The sequence below is a fragment of the Onychostoma macrolepis genome, chromosome 19, assembly GCF_012432095.1.
Source record: "Onychostoma macrolepis isolate SWU-2019 chromosome 19, ASM1243209v1, whole genome shotgun sequence".
Taxonomy (NCBI): domain Eukaryota; kingdom Metazoa; phylum Chordata; class Actinopteri; order Cypriniformes; family Cyprinidae; genus Onychostoma; species Onychostoma macrolepis.
The window spans coordinates 16,702,584-16,724,578 of record NC_081173.1 but is presented as its reverse complement, the minus strand read 5'-3'; the positions used below and the strand labels follow the sequence as shown (position 1 = coordinate 16,724,578).

The following is a 21,995-nucleotide window of genomic DNA, read 5'->3' as shown; positions in this document are numbered from 1 at the left end:
TTTGAAGTATTTAGAAGCAGAAATGCGAAGTTTGTTAGTGCATGATTTTTTGCACACTAAAATCCAACCAAACAGTTGACGGAAGCCATTTACTTCCATTGTATTGAAAAAAAAACACTTTGAAAGCTAATGGCTACCATCAGCTGTTTGGTTACCAACATTCTTCAAAATATCTTCTTTTGTGCTCTACAGAAGAAAGGAACTAATATTCCATTAAGCTGAATGAATTGCTTGTTTTCTTGAAACTTCCAGTTAAGTCATGCTTTTTGTTCATATGGTTTTTCTATATTTTCTAAAACTGTTTTTGGACCCTCAGTGACAAGCTTTAGTACCGAGAATACCAAGAGGAATCAAAATAACAAAAACAGAGCACTTTTTCAAGGCCAAGAAGAAAACCTGTGGGGGCAGATGGAACAGTCCTCAGTTCTTAAACGTTAACCCCTCTCATTATTGGGGTTAATGTCTATAAGGAATCATTCTATATATTAGAAAAGCAGTTTATAGACACTGCAAAGAAAGAGGGGATAAAAGTAACATCACAAGCACAGTTCTTTAAAGCTATGATCTCTCTGGCCTCATATCAGCACATTTATGTATGTGTTCTTTTGGCTGTTCTGTTGTGTTTGTGTCTGTACACAGCAGGGAACCCTTTGATACTGGTGGATGACAGGAAGTGATGTGAAGACCCCTGTGTTCTGGACTCGTCACTCGGGTGGGCGGCTCATTCAGTTTTTGTCTCAGAGCCAGAGCCATCACAGAGAGGGAATTGTCAGTTAGGCCTAGTTATATCTGGGACTACATTCTCCCGTGGAATAAACAGCATCAATGTTCCCTGTTTACAGTCACCGTGGAGATGGAATGAAAAGTTCCAGAGAGAAACTTCCTATTTAGTAGGAACAAGTGACAGAATCACACCAACTAAATAAACCTCAGCAAAGTCAAAAAAGGATTTTTTTGTTTGTATTTATAAATCCCATTCCTGATTCCTGATTAAAAGTCAGAGTAAAGACATTTATAAATATACAAACTGTTTTTATTTCACATATATTTTTTCCAAGTAAAATTTTCAAGTAATTTTTTATTTTCAACTATTTTTATTTTCAAGTAAATTTTATTTCAGGCTGTTCTTTTCTGTTCAAAGAATACTGAATAGATTTAAAATAGAAAACAGAACAAAATAAAAACCAAAATAGATTTGTAAAGTGGTTCAATGGTATAAATGAGAGATGATATACTGCATAAAATTCTTAGAAGAACTCTACACATTTTGAACAGAAACTTCATTTTCTAACTTGTGTGGTTATGTAATTTTGCTGAACGGATTACTGTCAAGAGAAAAGAGTGAAGAATGACTGCGTGTTTTATACCTGACAGATGAAAATGGGCTTGAAATAACTGTAATTATTTAAATACCTGCAATATAAAAGAATAGATACTGTTATAAAGTACAAATAAGTAGGAACACGTAAAAGAGTCTCAAATACTAGACCATCTCAGGAAGAAAAAAAAAAAATGGAGCGTCTGGTCAGTCTAATCTTGACCTACTGCATGACAGCTGCACTGCAGCAGGAAGTAAGTATTTCCGCTGACATGAAGCTCTTTAAATCATCAGGCATCAAATCCACGTCAAATACCATTTCTTCCCTTATATGCTGAAAGTGGTAAGAGTATATAAGCAGTATACTCAGAAACGGTTTCTTCTCTGCTGATGACAGTCCACTCTACAACGGCCATAATCCTTCACTACTGACCTCTGACCCTTTACTTCAGTATTATTGCAGCTTAGACATGTTCTTGCTGCTTTATTGCTGCATCTACTGCATATTTTATACATTTACACACCATATAATGGAGATTTGGGAATGCAGCCTCCGAAAATCATACACTAATACTGAAATTATACGTTGAAATGAACTTAAATGAAGTCAGTATGACCAATGTTCAGTACTCTCCTTCCATAGCAGCAGACCCACCAGGACAAGTTTTCACATGACCTTCCCAGCCTAAACCTTCAGAATTCTTCAGAAGTGTTATCACCATGCTCAACGAAAAATAAAGCAAAGGGAGAAAACAATAGAGGGGAGAGAGCCAAGACAAAGACACAACAATGTCAGAGTTACTTTGATTAATCCTGGATTCTTCATGAGAGCTTCACCACACAAGAGAACCTTCGAATAATCCTGGAAAAAACAAAAGCAGATGTTCGATTATAAAGCCAGTCCTAAATATAGGACTCTGCTATGGCAACATTAGGTAGGTAAGGTAGAAATGCATCATTATTATTATTTTTTACATGCAGTATTACTAATGTGTTAAGTATGACTCAACACAAGTTGATGGTCTATTATGGGGAATGGATAGTGATGTCCTGTAGGCACATACCTTCATAAGGGGTGTCAGGGTCATGGTATTTCTGGGAGGGACCAACATCACAGCATACCTGGACCTGACACAGCTTGACCTAGTAGGACATGTCCTAAGGATATAATAGCAATGTGAAGAAATTTTCCAATTTTGTCAATTTTAAATTACTTACAAATAATGAACAACCCATTGTACATTAGTCTCATTTGTACATTACAGAGCCATGGTCAGATATGCAGCCTATAATATAGAAATATCCACATATAATACACAGTATCAAAACATCCTTAAAATATCCTAAATCTATTTCCAGTGAAACAGAATAAACTGTTTCCAATGGGATAAGTAAAATATGCATAAGTAAAAGATGTAATTTCTAAAAACAAACGTATTTTCTTACACAATTTTTGCTTATCAAGTAATTTTTTATCATTTTAAGACTGCTTAAATGCTTTTACTGGTAAACCAAAATAAATAAATAAAACAAACAAACTAAAAACTACTCATTAAGACAATTACACAATGCATTTGAAATCTATTCAAACTGCAAGCAAATGAGGCTAATTATAGCTAACTTGGACTGTCTGGACAGCTTAGACAACTTGAACTATTGGAACATTGTGCATATGAGTCATCTGATGAACTGACAAGTGATATTATTAAAAAGCAGAAAAGAAACTGTGAACATTCCAAGTGACATTTAGGCATGACCTTTTTGGTTACTGAGGAAAAAATGTGTTCACTTTTTTTGACCACGAGTGTGTAAAACCATCAGGGTAGAGCTACATAATTGTTTAGAGATAAGACACAAGGCTGAGAGTCGATATTGAGCTTCCTCCACTAAATACAGTGGGGGGAAAATATTTGATCCCCTGCTGATTTTGTACGTTTGCCCACTGACAAAGAAATTATCAGTCTATAATTTTAATGGTTAGTTTATTTGAACAGTGAGAGACAGAATAACAGAAAAACGCATTTCAAAAATGTTATAAATTGATTTGCTTTTGCATTTGTCAAATACGTATTTGATCCCCTATCAATCAATCAAGATTTCCGTGTCTTTTATACAGGTAAGGAGCTGAGATTAGGAGCACTCTCTTAAAGGGAGTGCTCCTAATCTCAGTTTGTTACCTGTATAAAAGACACCAGTCCACAGAAGCAATCAATCAATCAGATTCCAAACTCTCCACCATGGCCAAGACCAAAGAGCTGTCCAAGGATGTCAGGGACAAGATTGTAGACCTACACAAGGTTGGAATGGGCTACAAGACCATCGTCAAGCAGCTTGGTGAGAAGGTGACAACAGTTGGTGCGATTATTCGCAAATGTAAGAAACACAACTGTCAATCTCACTCGGACTGGGGCTCCATGCAACATCTCACATCGTGGAGTTTCAATGATCATGAGAACGGTGAGGAATCAGCCCAGAACTACACGGGAGGATCTTGTCAATGATCTCAAGGCAGCTGGGACCATTGTCACCAAGAAAACAATTGGTAACACACTACGCCGTGAAGGACTGAAATCCTGCAGCACCTGCAATGTCCCCCTGCTCAAGAAAGCACATGTACAAGCGCGTCTGGAGTTTGCCAATGAACATCTGAATGATTCAGAGGAGAACTGGGTTAAAGTGTTGTGGTCAGATGAGACCAAAATCAAGCTTTTTGCCATCAACTCAACTCACTGCGTTTGGAGGAGGAGGAATGCTGCCTATGACCCCCAAGAACACCATCCCCACCCTCAAACATGGAGGAGGACACATTATGCTTTGGGTGTGTTTTTCTGTTAAGGGGATAGGACAACTGCACCGCATCAAAGGGACGATGGACGGGGCCATGTGCCGTCAGGGCCAGAGCATTGAAGCCAGCCAGGGCATTGAAAATGGGTCAAAACACGCGGCCAAGACAACAAAGGAGTGGTTCAAGAAGAAGCACATTAAGGTCCTGGAGTGGCCTAGCCAGTCTCCAGACCTTAATCCCATAGAAAATCTGTGGAGGGAGCTGAAGGTTCGAGTTGCCAAACGTCAGCCTCGAAAGCTTAATCACTTGGAGAGGATCTGCAAAGAGGAGTGGGACAAAATCCCTCCTGAGATGTGTGCAAACATGGTGGCCAACTACAAGAAACGTCTGACCTCTGTGATTGCCAACAAGGGTTTTGCCACCAAGTACTATGTTTTGCAAAGGGGTCAAATACTTATTTCACTCATTAAAATGCAAATCAATTTATAACTTTTTTGAAATGCATTTTTTTGTTGTTGTTGTTGTTATTATGTCTCTCACTGTTCAAATAAACCTACCATTAAAATTATAGACTGATAATTTCTTTGTCAGTGGGCAAACGTACAAAATCAGCAGGGGATCAAATCATTTTTTCCCCCACTGTAAATCTTCATTAGAAACCTAGTTGAGTTTCAGAGCAGCTGACTGACAGAGGATCAATTCTAGAGGAAAGTTATAGTGATCTATGGATACATTACAGTAGATATATGCATATTTTACCTTCATGAGTTTGAAATTCCTTTCAAGTATTTGATTTGAATAGAGGTAGATTCTAAACAAAGAACTGAATTTCATTTAAAGGAAATATACACCATGAAGAAAAGCTCCTGATTTAATCAACTGTCTGCCTTATGAAAATGTAATGCTCAAACTGTGTGATGAATGTACATTTTGATTTTATCATCTTCAAGGAGGACCTACTGAGGGAGGCTTACAAATGGACATCGTGTACAAGCTCTATTGCACTATACAAACTGTCCTGTTAATTGGAGTGAAAGGAAATCAATAGAGAGAGCCACTTTAAAGTCTCCTGAGCAGATGCTCAGGCCCCCAAACACCCAGACAACAATCAGAACTGTACACACTGAGTTCCACCCCCAAATACAAGCACTCAGCCCAAATACAAGCACTCAGCCCAAAATGTGATTCTTTAATGATTTCATTTGAATCAGGACAGAATAAGATCTGCAACACAGACATGCTGGCCTATGATTATAGGTGGCCTATACCATTATCAATTTATCAATAAAATAAAGGGCTATTTAGACTTGGTCTTATGGACAAATCACATTTAATTAGAAAATGTAAATCTAGTGTTCAATACTTAGAATTCAGGATTGAATATTTTCTCTGTCATTCATCTGTTACGTCAATGTTTCTATCCAAATGACAACAGCTTGTGATGGTTCACCTTGAATTCCACCTCAGAAATGAGAAAACCTTCATGCATTTCCATTGACAGACTCAACAAGCTGCCTTGAAGCTGTAAGAGAGAAGACGATTGGCTGTTTGTTTAATAACACATCATTCCCTTCATTCCCAGCCTCATGCTTGGAAGAATGTGAGGGAGTTTTGAAGGCGAGACTTTCACAGATGTATGTTGACACCATGAAAAGAGGTGGAAATGAGAATGCTGACAGTGAAGGGACTGTCTGTGCTACAGCTGCCACCTGTGAGCTCACTAATATCTCATAACCTTCTCAAGGCCAGAGGATAACAGCCGAATGAAGACCTCATACACCCCCTGGACTGAGACTCCTGTCACTATTATCTCAGCTGAAGTTGAGCTGTTCTGTCTACTGAGAAATCGTGAATTAATTTCATAGGTCCTCTAATGTCTCGTGCATCTCATATTACTGATTTACACACATTGCTACATTTGATTAAATTACTGTAAATTATATAAATTTAGTGAGTGGATGAGTCTGGTGAGAAATTGTACAGAATTCTTTATGCTTTGGATAATGGCTAATGGATTCTGCATTATGGTTCTGACCAATCATAATGCAGAATCCATTATTTTGTCCGACAAATAAATCAGACAGAAGAGTAGATTAACTTCAGTGGACTTAAACTTAAAAATGGCGTGTACTGATGTCTTTCCACAGTTGAAACAAAATACCTTCAGATGTTCATTCATGTTTATTTCATGCTATAACTAAAGAGGAAGAGATGATCAGTTCAAGTGCCGCTTGAACTGAGGCACTACATCGATCTGTCACAACACATTAAAGAGCCACAAAATGGAATTTATTGTTTGAATTTCTTAAAAATATGACAAAATTTGAAAGCTAAGATTTTGTTTTATTCCAGAAGTAACCTGCTCTGTCTTGTCTGTTGGCGCGGTGTCAGTTTCTTCTTTTTTCTGCAATGTATTTTTCACTGCATGAGAACGGCATGGCTTGTCAGACGTAGCAAAAGTAAGTAAGGGGGGCGAGTCTTTGCGAAGGGTCAATTAGCTAGAAAACATGACCACTTTATGTTAGTGTTGATATCACAGTGTAATTTCAAAATAATAGTGACAAAAACATGTAATTATTATGTGTATAGCATCTCATTAGATGATTTGAACCCCTGACTATAAGGTACTCTTTGGCCTATTTTGTGCTACAGGCATGAATAATGTGTGGCTTGTTGAGAAGAGGTATACTTTTGCTTTTGTAAGCATTTTTGATACATTGAAGGAATGATGCGAGAGACTCATGAATGGGGTCATTTGGCTTGGGCAAGTATGTAAAAACCTAGAAACCACTCTTGCAATCAAAAATTAATATGCCAACAACCATTCTAAACACCTAAGCAAGTGCATAGCAACACCAAGAAGTTGTGGATTGGAAAACATATTTACTTCACATATGTGACCCTGGACCACGCAACCAGTGATAAGGGTAATTGAGAGCTGAATAAATAAACTTTCCATTGATGTATGGTTTGTTATGATAGGACAATAATTGGCCGTGATACAACTATTTGAAAATCTGGAATCTGAGGGTGCAAAAAAAATTAAAAAATTCTAAATATTGAGAAAATCGCCTTTAAAGTTGTCCAAAATGAAGTTCTTAGCAATGCATATTACTAATCAAAAATTAGGTTTTGATATATTTACGGCAGGAAATTTACAAAATATCTTCATGGAACATGATCTTTACTTAATATCCTAATGAGTTTTGGCATAAAAGAAAAATCAATCATTTTGACCCATACAATGTATTTTAAGCGACTTAAGACTGGTTTTGTGTTCCAGGGTCACATACTGTATTTACTCTGGTTTCTTCAGAGTTTTTGCTATTTAAACTCATTACATTACCATAATATGTCTGACCTGCACACTGTAAGTGTCCTTAAATGTCCTTTGAACATTTAAAAAAGAATAGTTCACCCAAAAATTAAAAATTCTATAATCATTTACCTCACCCTCAAGTTGTTCCAAACCTGTATGAATTTCTCTCAGCTGTTAAACACAAAAGAAGATATTGAAGAATGTTGGTAACTAAACAGTTGACGGTAGCCATTGACTAACATAGTATGAAAAAAAAATATATATTATGGAAGTCAATGGCCAGCGTCAACTAATTGGTATAGCAAATATAGCACACACTTTCCAAGAAAAACCTTTCATAAAAATATTTTTGTTAAACCTTAAATAATAAAAAATAAAGACAATGAAGATAATACAGAAAATGAAGACAAAAAGTAAAAAAGAAAATAAACAAATTAATTGGACACTTTCTGGTTGTCAGATATTAGTGAAACATATCTATAACGTGATGAACTGATTTTACATTTGATGTTTTACACTCCATACAACCACTAAAAATCAGCAAAAATGATGTCAAAATACCGAATATGAAATCAAGGTATTTGCAGATGGATATGTCAGTAAAGAATCACTCACTCAAGAGAGTATAACCCCTGATGCAGAAGACTTCACGCAGTACTGCTCAATACTGCCCTCTATTGCTGACAAGAGACTGGAAAATACTAATCAGACAAAATGATTCAGCCACAAAGAGATCACCAGTAATCCATTACTACCAAAAATGCAAAAATTGGGTGGACCAGGACGGCGTGAGCAGACTGACTTAGAGAGGAACAGGTTTTACCATGTCCGAGTCCTGCAGCTGGTCTGATGAAAGGAATCATTCCCAACTGAACTTCATTCCAAAGTCATGACATCCACTAACCTGCAGCCTCTCCAGACACGCTTCCTGATGACTAATGAGATGTAATCGAGACAAGCTGTCACTAAACAATGCGTGTGCAGGTGGAAATGACATGGAAATTACACTAATAGTAATGACTAATAGTTTTCAGTTTGCAGGCACTGAATGCTTATGTAGTGGCCTGAGGGACATTCTTGGAAAGACAGAAAATTAACCACTCCAGGTTTCCAGGGGGATGCTTTTCTGGTACATTTTATACTATGTGAATTTTAAATCTTTTCAACAAGAGCTCTTACCCAACCTTTAATTACATAATCTGAGAATGTATCTACAGTCCAACATGAAAATGACACACACGTTGTGACCCCATCTTGCCCAGATGTGTAGTTCTGACCCGTTACACGCTCAAGGTCAGAGAACAGAATCAGCTCTGATCCTACAACCTCCCTTCGGACCCCAGCACACCCTTTCATTGATGCATCTGCACTATGGCCCAGGAACAGAGGTTGGGTAATACAGAGACATCAGAGCAGGTAGGCGTATGTTGAGCACTGAAACACACCCCAGACGAAAAAGCACAGTGGAACACAGGAAATGTGTTTGTGGGTTGATTCCCAGAAAAATAAAACCATGTGGGCAGAGCATAATTTTAGATGTGGATATTGCTTAATACAAGCAAGGCATGCACACAAAGCAAGAACTGTATGTTCTGTGTCAGCAACGGTATTAGATATTAGCTCACCTATTAAATTTAAAATGATTAAAATTGCAAAATGGGGCTTTAAGGATTGAAATGTAATTTAATTCACAACGGGATTTACAGTAGTCTACTCTGAAATGCATACAGTATCCTATATAGGAGCCCAAAATAAAACCTTTCATCAGTGCTGGGGCACATGTCTCCTGATAAAAATGTGTTCCCATATTTTGATACTCTTTTGTGATACACTTATGGACAAATGGCTATAACTTGTCTTTACCTCCAGTATGAATTTGTTCACAACCTACTCCCTCAATTAAAAGCTGACAAACGATAGAAGACGTTTGAAAGTTTTGTTTCCTAAAATGTAAAAAAAAAAGGGAGATCCTCATTCGGCGCTCTTTTTGTTTTCTGTCTTATAAACTATCCCTTACTATTTTGGTGTAAAAAACCACAGCAAACGATTCAGTGCGACAATAAACTTTCCAAATGAATCAAACTGATTCGCCAACAAATTCAGACTTTGTTGATTGAAAAGCAAAGCCGTGAAACTGCTCCGCTAGTTCTGATTCTGAACAGTTGACATGATCCCCATAACACAAGACTTGATAGCTGAATATTATTTGGGAAAACGGTTATCAGATCGGAATACACTATTCTTATCGTAAAAAGTATCAGTAATATTTCACCAAATACAACGGACGCGCCTGCGCACAACAAAAGTAGTTTATTATTCCGATTACCGTCCTGTACAGCAGCTACAACCGCGCTATGTTTGTTATTTTGACTGAGCAAAAACCAATTTGGTTTGATTTCGGTTTAAAGGGTTTACAATTTATTTTATGTCTGAAATTGAAGTAGTAAATGTTTGTTTGTCCCCTCCTGGTAATGGCTATGTTGGCATTGTTCAATAGCCTATTTCTAATAGACTATTAATAATAAAAACTAAATAACCAAGTTATAAATGGCGGGTTTTTTTTCTTTTCTGATCACTCTGGCAGGATGTAGTGATTCACAGTCGCATGATTGCTATATTTCATTTCGGGCATTTGCAAACAGGAAGGGCTGGAATGCTGGATGAAGGCCCAGTCAATATCTATTCACCGGATGGGATTCATTGAAAGAATACCATGGAATATCCAATACACATAACAGGTCAGGTAGCAGTGCTCAGATACAGCACTTTACTACTGCATAAAGCAACACAAGTATGTTTTCTAAACACATTGATCCTCATAACTGATCATCTTTGTCTCCAGAAAAATAGAATTAGAAAAAAAATAAATAAATAGAACTTGTCAGTTGCTGTCATGTGTGACGAGAATAAAAATGAAAATCATGTAATAACTCATTGTCTAATTTCAGATGATCCCTTATGCACCTGAGTCAACTAACACTGGTTGGAAGAGAATAACAGACATCGCCCCTTAAAGAGAGCACAACCTTGAATCTGCTGGCAGGATACAGCGATGCTGTGGAAAATAGCTATAATTGTAGTGACCGGATAAAGTCAAAGCTTATAATGAAGCCAATTAGTCTGTACATGAATGACCAGGGCTCAGAAGACCATGTGTGCTGGCTGGAAGAGTGTGAGAACTCTGATTGTGGCAGCATTACATTTGTTGCTCTTTAACTTTGAGTGATGTGACAACATTGTTAATCAGCCACATACCTGTCATCAAAAAATATATATATATATATTTTTTTTAGTATGGTTTAAAAAAGAAAGAAAGAAGAGACAATGGAATAGGTTTTAAAATGTAAATGAAAAATAGAAGTATAAATAATAATAATATAATCAAAAAATACGAATATATTAATATATAATAAAATTAAAAAGGACAGAAATGCTAAAAATGGCAAAAGAACCAAAATGAGTTTTGAACAAATGTTAACACACTCCGAGATAAACTGTTCCATCCTTTATTAAACATAGCTTGCAAGTGATAAATATTACAAAGTTATTTCCTCCAAAATTAGCTTATTTTTTTTTTTTCAGTCAATGCATAATTGTTGTTAATCAACCGGCAGTAATCAAACAGCATTTTTTTTTTTCATCTCCATTTTAGACAGTTAAATATCAAGGATGTGCAAAAGGTCTGGATTAATGTTCTAAATGAAAATAAAAACTTGACAAAAAGCACTTCTTTTCCTTGACTAAAATCAATAATTGTTTAAGCCAATCTCCAGTACTTCATTTTTTTTTTTTTAGTTTTTTTTTTTTTTTTTACTGTACACATTTTTAATTATACATAGTTTTCTTTTACAAACGGATTTCAACATATTGCCATTTGCTTTAAAATTCAAACTGGGTAAATTGCAGCTAACTCTATTTAAAAATATTTGAAAGTTCAGATGAAATTTAGAAAATCAAAAAGAAATGATGACCCAAAACCCTCTCTCCCGCTCCAATAACAACAACAAAAAAAGACTTGTACTTGCAACAAATGAAAATCAGGGAGAGGAAAAAAAAGAGAAAAGAAAAAAAAAAAAAAAATTGAAGAGAGAAGTAAACCCCAGCGTTAGAACTCCAGAAAAGCTGATTGTCCAGTCAGAGAATTATGGACAGTGATTCCATGACATGAAACTTGTAAAAGTATATCTAATAATGTCACAAACCTTAGAATCAAAACTTGCATGTGTGCAAATTGTCCATTTTTTTGTCTTATGATTTAAAGGCTGAAGGCAATAAGCATTGGAACAGTCAAAAACAAACAAACAAAAAAAAGTTTTTCTTCTTCATCGTATACAATGTATACAATCTTCCATGAAAAAAAAAATAAGAGCATTGTGAATTTTTTTTTTTTCCCCAAGAAAGAAAAAAGGGATATACTGAGGAAAGTTTGTACTTTAAGCAACAGAAAACAAATGTACACAATCTCCCCTGTAGGGTTTTCTGCACCCAGTAATTTAGCTAAAAGTAATGTTACTGAGCAATAGCGTGCTTTGATTTTACATTTAAGATGAACGCTTTGGATTTGGTCGAGTGAGGGGTAATACTGTCAAATGTTTCATCCAGTCCATGTTCTGTAAGATCAACACTTTGTGTGGGACGTTAGAGAAAGAAACTTATTCACCGAACATCTACGTAACTTCAATGTTTAAAATAAAAAGCAAAAACAAATAAAAGAGAGGTAACAAAAAAAAGTAACATACGAGACTGTCCCATCATGTCTCAGTCCAAAGACTACAGAATGGATCAAACGCTCCACCAGAACAATGAACTTTTTTTCTTCTGCAAATACTACATACTACAAAAACGTACAGCCGGGGAGAAAATGCATCTAAAGAGCTCATTCAAAAACAAGAGAAGTATAATCCCATACATTTTGCACATTTGTTACACAATAATACACAGTGATCACAAAACGAAATGACAAGCTTCACAATATTCATGGCTTTTTGTTTGCTTTTCTACACAATATACAACCATTTTAATTTCATTTCATTATTTTTAATTCAAGGGAGAAAAAAAGCATATGTACAATAAGTCATTATTACTTCTGACCTAGCAAATATCGTGTCATCATCTGTTCATACATTTTTTTTTTGTTTGTTTGATTAAATTTGATTTTTTCTCCTTTTTTCTTTTTTCCTTTTTTTAAGAAACAGCTGAAATTAAACAACCAAACAAAAAAATGGAACTTAATTGAGGAGTTAAAAAGGAAGTTAAACTTCAAAATCCAACTTTCTCGTAAATATATGAACACAGGTATATGGATGCATCTAATATAGTCTACAAGAGAGAGCAGGAGAGAGAAATGAGTTACTATAAACACCCTACGTTCATTTCAAAAGAACAACAAAAAACATTACAGATCATAAAATTGGAGCAAAGATAAAATCAACCCCTTAATATCAAAGATTGAACAGAATGACTACAAGGGACTGATTTATCAGGAAAAAAGAAAGAAAAAAAAAAAAGTGTAAACATCCTATTATCTAATATTGCACCTGAAAATTTAATCCAAGGTAGCTTCAAAATTTTTTGTTCAAAAGTTGCATCGTTCCACCACAAATCAGTGGCATTACACAGGACACTTAAACAAAAAAACAAAATCAAACTGCAAGGATCAGTGACTATACACATGACAGAAAAACGCATGTGTATAGATTTATTTCCATTAATTCACCATCAAACACATAATAGCTTTCGAGTTTCTCAGCTATTAAACATGACCTGCATGACAGACCTCAAAGTCTGATTTCCAAAAGAACCAAACGTGTCATGGTAAATGCTTAGGCTGGGGGGGGGGAAATGTTAAGTGCTCAACTTCTTGTCAACAAGCAGATGTTAAACCCTTTGAAAGCCATTTGTGATCCACGTTACCGAAACATGGAGCACTACCTCACTAACACAGAACTAAATGAGACCAAAAGATTATCGTGAGTCCAACCAGAATGCAAAATCATCCTGCACAGAATCCCTAATACTGCATATTGACCAAACACTGCTTATATTGTTACCATCATTCAAACGCCTCCAGGTTATGTCTACTGAAACATAAACACATGTACCATAATGTGGGTTTGAAAAACCGGACTCTTTGAAAAGATGAAATGCACCGCACAACTCACAAAAAGTCTTTCTCCCAGCTCTCTCCGAGACATCCGATGGCATCCATACCTTAAGATCCTGTGAGCTGAAACATTCTTGTCCTCTTTTGCTTAACCATTTGTTTTTTTTTTTTCAATTATTAAGAAGAAAAGTGCTCCTCCATAACGAGGCATCTCATGTGCATTGCTTTAACACGATGATTGATCCTTGTCAATGCCTTCTGTTAAAACTCACGTTAACAATCTATGCATAAACCGTTTTTCCAATAACTCCACCTATTTGCCATTTCAATGATTATCGTCTCCAGTGGCAAGTACCTTTAAGATACGTGAAACGCCATTTCAGATGGAGACGCCGCCCGATTAAAATATAAAGAACAAAACAGTAAATACAGGGAGGGGGTGGGGGGTTCAAAATAAATGCAAAAAACACCCAAGCAGAAAGACAAATCAAAAAGGAGACAAAAGTTCATGATGATGGGACTCTCTGGCTTCATTCTTTGCAGTGCAGTGAAACGCACCGTCACCACAAACGAAGTTACATTACATCACTGCATCCTGTGAAAGTGAAGGCATTGAGAGACACGGGAGAGATCCTGTTTGTGGGGGCGCATGCACTCCAATTTTACAGTTCTCTCTGTACATTCGACAGCAGGAGACTCATCCGTGCTAGTGCAGGTCCCATTTTCCCTGTGGCCTTCTCAAGGCAGAACCAACGTTGACTAGATCAGCAGCACTCTGCATAAGGATCAATCTGATCAATGTACATGAGTCTGTCTCGCTCTTTCTGAACCAGAAGGTTCTTGGAGGACTTTGTAGTTTCCAAACGTGTAACGCTACAAAGATTCTGCTCTCTCTCTCTCTCAGGTAAGAACGCTTTAACCATTCCAACTTCGAAACTGAACATATACGACATGAGAGAGAATGAGTCTAATTTTACAGGGGCGACTGAGGGAGGAAGCTTTCAAATGAACCAAAAAACGAGCTTTTATATTTTTAATTGACCCTGCAATCTGGCAACCTCCCTCTGAAAAGAAAAACATAAGGGTAAGAACATAAAAAGATGCAAAAAACCACTAAACCTACTAATAAGTGTAATATAAGTAACTGTAACAGAAGCAACAATAATACTAATAATAATAACTGTGATAATAATAGAAGTAGCAATAACAACAGCAATAATAAGTTGAGATAACAATAAAGAGCTTTGCTATAGTAGGAAACCGAAGTTTGAGATGCACTGACAGTCTGGTGTTTATAGTCTGACTGATTGAGCTGTTCTTATGGGTTAGTTGGGTAGGCACACGGACAGGCACTGCATGCGATGGGGTGATGGTGTGCGTGTGTATGTGTTGGGGGGTGGCTGGGTGGGTGGGTGGGGGATGTTCTGATGTAGAACAGAGGGGTGGTGGGGCGTCCGAAAGGGGGATCTGCAGTCCCGTCTGAGCTCATTTCTGCCCGGTGATGGACTGGGATATGGAGCGTGGGGGAATCATGTCGAGCAGATACTCCCGCTGACGGTCTGCTAGGCTGGATGCCTTGTGGCCCCCGATGGCTCCCGGATTTAGATAGGCAATATTCAGACCTGCGATGAAAGACAAAGACAGAGAGGGGCAGGGGAAAAATTCAAGGAAATTAAAAAGAAAAGACAAGAAGTTTTTAAAAAAAAGGTGGTGTTTAACAAAATAACGTTTGTGACATAATCTGGAAGAACAACAAAAACATGTTCTAACTTCTAACTGAATCCCAACAATCATGCCAGAACATAAAAATAAAATACAACAAAATAAGTGAGAAAACAATTACGATTAAAATAAACTGCTACATCTGCTAAATTGATAGTTTAATATTAAATATATTCTGTATATTCAATGGCCCCCCCCAAACATACTTGGACCATTTTGGATACTAAAGTCAAAATTAAAATAATCATACAAGTAGAAAAATAAATCATTATTAAAATTAGGGCTCTCAAGCAATTAACCTTCTTGGTTCCACTTTATATTAAGTGGCCTTAACTACTATGTACTTACATCAAAAAATATGTACTTATTGTGTTCATATTGTATTGCAAAACACTTTTGCTGTTATGGACATGGGTAAGGTTAGGGACAGGTTTGGTGCTATGGGTAGGTTTAAAGGTGGGTTAAGGTGTAAGGGATGGGTCAACAGTGTAATTACAAATGTAATTACATGCAGGTATAATAAAATATAAATGTAAAACATGTATGTACACAAAAAGTGCATTGTACCAAATTATTAAATTTAAAAGAACATAGTAGTACGGTTAATATAAAGTGGGACCACATTTTTAAATCTAATTAATTACATAATGTGGCTATTAATTAATGAGAAATTATCCCCAAAATATCATTTGAAGTCATTATGATTTCAAATAGACATTTTATTATTATTATTATTATTTATTATTATTTTTTTAATTTTGGGGTGAACTATCCCTTGAATTGCATGATGAATTTTAACATGTTTCCCCCCCCCCCATAACTAATTAACACTTTAAATCGACAACCCTAATTAAAATAAATAAATCACAGCTAAGTACATTTCAAAACAAGGGTAATCTTCAAAGAAAGGATGTTAGACCTTCTCTAACTTCATTTAATAATTATTTTATTAACTCATCCTTTTTTGATAACATCCTAAAACTCTATTAAGCATTAGCTCCAGCCATTGTTCAAATGAAGAGTGTGTTGACTTTCACTGCTTTATAATAATTCTACATCCTGAAATCTTTGTCAGGTGGCACAGCCTGGTTTTTTGAAGAATTTAGTATTTCATCTTCAACACTACTGCGTAGCACTTTCTCTGGTCATTTTATTCTAATCAGTCTACTTGGGGTCCTATAGCATGTCAAGAATTGCATAATCGATGAGTTGAGACTGGACCTCAGGGGTGGATGAATGTCAGTTTAAGAAACTGTGATTCCATAATTAATCCTTAACCCATACAACATTTCCTCACTGCGCTGTTTCAAAATTATGTAGTTAAGGTATGCTGCGCGTTCCTAATTAAACTGCATCATCTTACCAGGGATGTTGTAGATCTGCCTGCGGCTGTCATGCTGAGCCCGACTGCTGCTGCTGGTACTGCTGCTGCTGCCACAGCGCTTGCTTGTCATATCCAGCAGCCCACTGGCCACTGAGAGCTGGGAGGCCTGGGCGAAGTTAGAGAGGACACCTCGCGCTGAGCTGGACAGACCCCGCTGTAGAGCGGCCTGTGGCTGGGGAGTCTGAAAGACAAAATGAGACTGAATCAGCGTTAAATTTCATGACACCACTTTGTACCATTAAACTGATAGAGTCATTAAAATCTGTGATTAGCTGAAGGGCCAGTATAAAACAGTCATTTCAAAATCCATAAAAATGATCTCATGAGATCCAATTATTTGTACACAATAAGAGTGTGCACCTGTCGGAGGGCATGGTGTCGGATCATGGTCTCCCCTTTGCTCACGTTGGGCACAGTCTGGGCAGAGCTGGGGGACAGAGCAGCCTGCTGCTGCAACCTCTGCTCTATTTCCTGAATGGACAGAGACAGAAACAGGAAGTCAACATGCAGCTACAGATACCACAAGCTAGCAATGTCAGTTGCAATGTCAGCAAAAGTCAATATTACTACTACCACCACTTCTACTACTAAAAATAGTGGGTTTTCATGAATAAATAATAAAATGATATATTATTTGTATAGTTTATTTGTCCTGATTAATTACTTAAATGAAGCAAATGTTAAATAATTGAGAAATAAATCTAGGTTATGTCTATGTATGTTTTTTTGTTAATATAAATTTTTTTTCAATAAAGCAGTGTGCTTTGTAGCTTTCCAGTGTTATTTTAATATTGTTTATATACTATAATAGTATTTATTAATCATTTGGATCAGCTTATATTTAGTTTTTATTATCATTTCAGTTTTAACGTTTTATTTCAATTTTAGAACTTCATCATAAAGGTGAAGTTTAAATGCATTCACTTTTGCAAAGGTTGTTTTAAAAATATGCTTTATTTTTGTAATTCCACTAGGTGACACTAGTAGCACAGAAACTCCATACTTTACCTAATTTCAGTTAGATGCTGCGGTAACATTTCTAATTTTTCTTTAAGTTTTTTTCTATTAAACTATTTTTAATAGTTTTAATTTTAGTCAACAATAACAGCACTGTAGCATACTAGTTTGTGATGTACTGAAACTTAACATGTATGGAGAATCATCAAGCTTCATTTCTTCATTCAAATTTTGGAATCCTAACAACTCTATATCAGCAGTAAAATGAAAACTCAATATACTGACTGACCTGTTCTTGCTGCAGAGCCTTAACGAAAGCGTTCTTGAGCCTATTGGTGTGCTCGGCCTTCAAGGCCTTCTTCTGATTGGACGTCATGCACTGCTCACAGAGAATGCGACCACTTTTCTCCTGCTTCCAGTGTGGGGTAAAGTCAGTCCTGCACTGGGCACAGAAGAACGGCTCCACGTGTGGCAGTGACCCCCGCATTTTACCTAGCAAAAGCAGTAAACAGGAGTTTAGTGATTGAACAGAATTAGCTGTGAATTAGTAATACAATACAAACTGAAACTGCAATATGGCCTAGTGTGATTATTAAACCGCATTCACTTACTTCACTTTTAGGTCAAATGTGAATGGTCTTAAACGATTTAGAACTTTTGTAGTTCTTTTGAACACGAGAGCAGCTGTTTAAATGTGTTCTTTTAACTTTTGATCTTAGCATTAGATGTCAATGCTTATCCATACTGCAATTCAAATCAAGGCCATATTGCGCAGCCCTACTGTGCAAGGTGTTTTTGTGGTGTGGGTGGTTCCTCTTACTCCTACCCTGACTATCAATGACACTCTGCACGACCTCCTCCAACCCCACCATGTAGATGAACTCAGAGTTGGCAGCAGAGGGCAGGAAGTGCAGAAGGGGCGCTGGAGGTTTAGGTGGAGGTATCTCCAGCAGGGTCTTCTCCAGCTGCTTGCGGAGGGCCAATTTAGCGGCTGCTTGGCTGCTGGCCTGGTCGTTCAGAGAAGCCACGCTGGAGGCACTGGAAAGGGTGGAGGGGCTAACAGCACCAACTCCACTCACACCTACCCCGACGCCAGCCACACCAGCTGCTCCTGCTGCCTGCATGTGTGCCAGGTTCATGTAGATAGCAGAGGACGAGCCTGAACGCTGCGAGACCCCCACCTGCTGGCTGGCAGCCTGCATCACACAAAGCAAAAGGGCAAATCATCAGTAACCCACATAATCCATTTTTATGAATGATTCATGTTGCAGCTGGGCGATGTATTGAATATACGACATATTCAATATGATTTTGTTGGCGATATAAAACTGAACAACACTATGAATATTGCTGTGATTTAATGCACAATTTTTATTCGGCTATTAAGCTGAGGCCCGTTCCAGTTCGCTTGTTTTATGCACCATCCTAAGGAAGAGATATTTTAAAACGTGATTTAAACATCAGGAGAAAAAAAAAAGAACGGCCTTAGATTCCGTTTCTTTCAAACTGTGCACTTGAATAAATGGGTTCAAACACTTGTTCAAAATTACTTAATTCTTAAAATTACTCAAGTGTTCACAGATATATGAGCACTGCATGTCAAATACTTTAAAATGTTATAGTAAAAATATATATAGGGCAAATATTTGGTTATTACATGAAATTAACGGTCACACTTTATTTTAAGGTCCAGTTCTCACCATTAACAAACCATTAACTATGACTTTTGCCTCAGGCTCCTAATTTGCTGCTTATTAATTAGTTAGTAAGGTAGTTAAGTTTTGGTATTGGGTAGGATTAGGGATGTAGAATACGGTCATGCTTTATAAGCACTAATTAACAGACAATATGTTAATAATATTCATGCTAAATAAGCAACTAATTAATAGTGAGAATTGGTCCCTATGCTAAAGTGTTAAATTATAATATAAATATTCTGTGTAAGTACTGAGATATATATACACACACTACTATTCAGACATTTTGGGTCGGTAAGATATTTTTAGGTTTCTGAAAGATGCTCACTAATGTTGTATGCATTTGATCAAAAATACAGTAAGAACAGTAATACTGTAAAATATTATCACAGCTTAAAGTAACTGTTTTATATTTTAATATATTTTAAAATATAATTTAATCTAGTGATGGCAAAGCTGAATTTTCAGCAGCCATTACTCCAGTCTTCAGTGTCACACGATCCTTCAGAAATCATTCTAATATGCTGATTTGCTGTTCAAGAAACATTTCTTACTATTATCAATGTTGAAAACAGTTGTGCTGCTAAATTTTTGTGTGAAAACGGATACATTTTTCAGAATTCTTTGAATAGAAAGTTCAAAAGTTGAAATTTTTTGAAAACATAACATTTTGCGATCACTTTTGATATCTTAACATAAACTTTTAAACATGTATATTTTGTCAAAAGACTGAAAATATTTTTGCTATATCACTCAGCCCTAGTTCATGACTTCAGTATTTTGAAATAAGCCAGTAATAAATATATTGAGCAAAGTACAAATGTGTCACAGCAACTCCCAGGATAGATTATGACCTTTAGAAAAAACAACAAAAACATGTGAACTATTCACATTGTAGAATTGTTTTAAAAGTTCAACGTCAATAAAGTGCAGAGAGAAAACCCACAAAACAAATTAGGATTAATGGCTGTGAGCTTGACTGTTTGACCGTACCTGCTGATAGCTCACTGCGTTACCCAAACCACCTGTGGAGGAGCGGCCCATGCCAGGCTTGGAGGGCAATCTCTGACCCTGAAGCTGGGCAGGATTGGGTGCAATAACCCGCTGTGACATCATCATTGGGGGCAAAGATGCATTGGCAGCAGACCTGATTACTGTGTGGCCCTGAGGGGGTAAGAAAAAACACATACAGAATTATTAATAACTCTGCAATGCACAGCATGACCACTAGATGTCAGCAGACACTGTATATCAGATTGCAGATTGTTGACATCAAATGCTTTGTTTGTACTCAACAGATGGACCGTAATTAAAAATGGTAACTGGTACCAATCTATACAGTTATGCTGATCTTAAGGTGCTGCTCCCATGGCAACCAACAGCAGGCTCTAACATGCTCAGTCTAATGCGTACAACATAATGAGGAGTATCCATGTGCATTGTGCTTGAAATCATCAGTAATGCATGTAGGAAAAAAACAAAAACAAAAACTGCTCATATTTAGAAAGGCATATACTGGTGCACATAAAACCCCATGTACCTGTGCAGTGCGCAGGCTCTGAGGCTCAGATGAGTGCATGCCGGGCCGCACAGGTAGTTTCCCAAGCCCCTGAGAGCTGTGCATGGGTGACGGCTGCACTGATGACGGGGCATTCTGGACCACCGGCACCTGAAGAGAGAAATGAGAGGTCAGAGTCGTTCTATCAAAAACTCATACTCATGTACAGAGATTCATTATAACTGAAAACAACAACAACAAAAAGAACAAACACAATCTATTAGTGGAACTCGAGCACCATTTTTTCAGTTAAAGCTGCTGTGCGACTTCCACCAATTGGAAGCAGAAAAATAGGTATTGTTTTGGATTTTACTGATTGTTTGGGATTTTTTTCTTAAGTATTTCCCTTATACATTGTTCAGCAAACAGTCCTGTCCCGAACTCATTCATTGAGGATTCTGATTGGCTTTTTTTTTTTTGTTTATTTTTTTTTTTTTAAACACAGCCTAGTGATATCATATAGACAATTGTGACATCTCGCACCTATTTTGCAAATATGAGAAGTAGAATTTAAGCATAAAACATACCAAACATATGATTAGCATATCCATCTATTATGGTATTTTACATGCTAGGGCATTTCAAGAAACATAATACATAAATCAAATAATAAAGTTATTACTACTGTGCATGTCCAAAAACAATGCATTACCATGTATAATATTAATAATGATAATAATAATAAAATGCTGTGGTTAAAAAGACTAATAATAATAAACCAATTGTTCATCTTCCAGCTTAAGAGCAAGCAAACATTATTCATGCAGAGTGGGTTGTGGCACTTGCATGTCATACAAGAGTGAGCGTCTATGGGCCGTTCCTGAGAAGCTAAGACAAAACATCTCAATGGCACAGTACATGGACAAACATTACACAGAGCTGTGATATGGTATCTGTGAGGTTATGGCTGCCCGTCTCGCTCGCTGTTACCCTATTTCACCCCCGCTAGCAACTAACGTCCTTTCAACAATAAAACGATTTACCTCGACAGTTTTTCCTGGCATTAATATAACACTCAGCTGGACACGAGGGGAGGTTATTTTGCTTGGTGCTAAAACAGTGAAGGTGAACATGCTGTACAGAGGAGCTGCAGTGAAGATGTAGAGTACAAATACAGGCAGATTTACAGCATACAACACTGCGACAATCAGT

The 21,995-nt window shown here is 36.9% G+C and overlaps 1 protein-coding gene across 5 annotated transcripts in view; it reads right to left on the bottom strand.

The window, feature by feature from the left end:
* Nucleotides 1-10,912: 10,912 nt before the first annotated feature.
* Nucleotides 10,913-21,995, bottom strand: part of gatad2b (GATA zinc finger domain containing 2B) — a 39,310-nt gene continuing 28,227 nt past the window's right edge. For 4 of the 5 annotated variants that reach the window (XM_058753258.1, XM_058753261.1, XM_058753260.1 and 1 more), the window contains 7 exons: nucleotides 20,826-20,954; nucleotides 20,279-20,449; nucleotides 18,415-18,784; nucleotides 17,878-18,080; nucleotides 16,992-17,102; nucleotides 16,611-16,830; nucleotides 10,913-15,147 (listed from right to left, as the gene is read on the bottom strand). In XM_058753258.1, the coding sequence (XP_058609241.1) occupies nucleotides 15,011-15,147; nucleotides 16,611-16,830; nucleotides 16,992-17,102; nucleotides 17,878-18,080; nucleotides 18,415-18,784; nucleotides 20,279-20,449; nucleotides 20,826-20,954 (1,341 nt within the window). In that variant the 3' untranslated portion in view covers nucleotides 10,913-15,010. The remainder of the gene's footprint in view (nucleotides 15,148-16,610; nucleotides 16,831-16,991; nucleotides 17,103-17,877; nucleotides 18,081-18,414; nucleotides 18,785-20,278; nucleotides 20,450-20,825; nucleotides 20,955-21,995) is intronic. The other variant, XM_058753259.1, reaches the window with a different exon arrangement.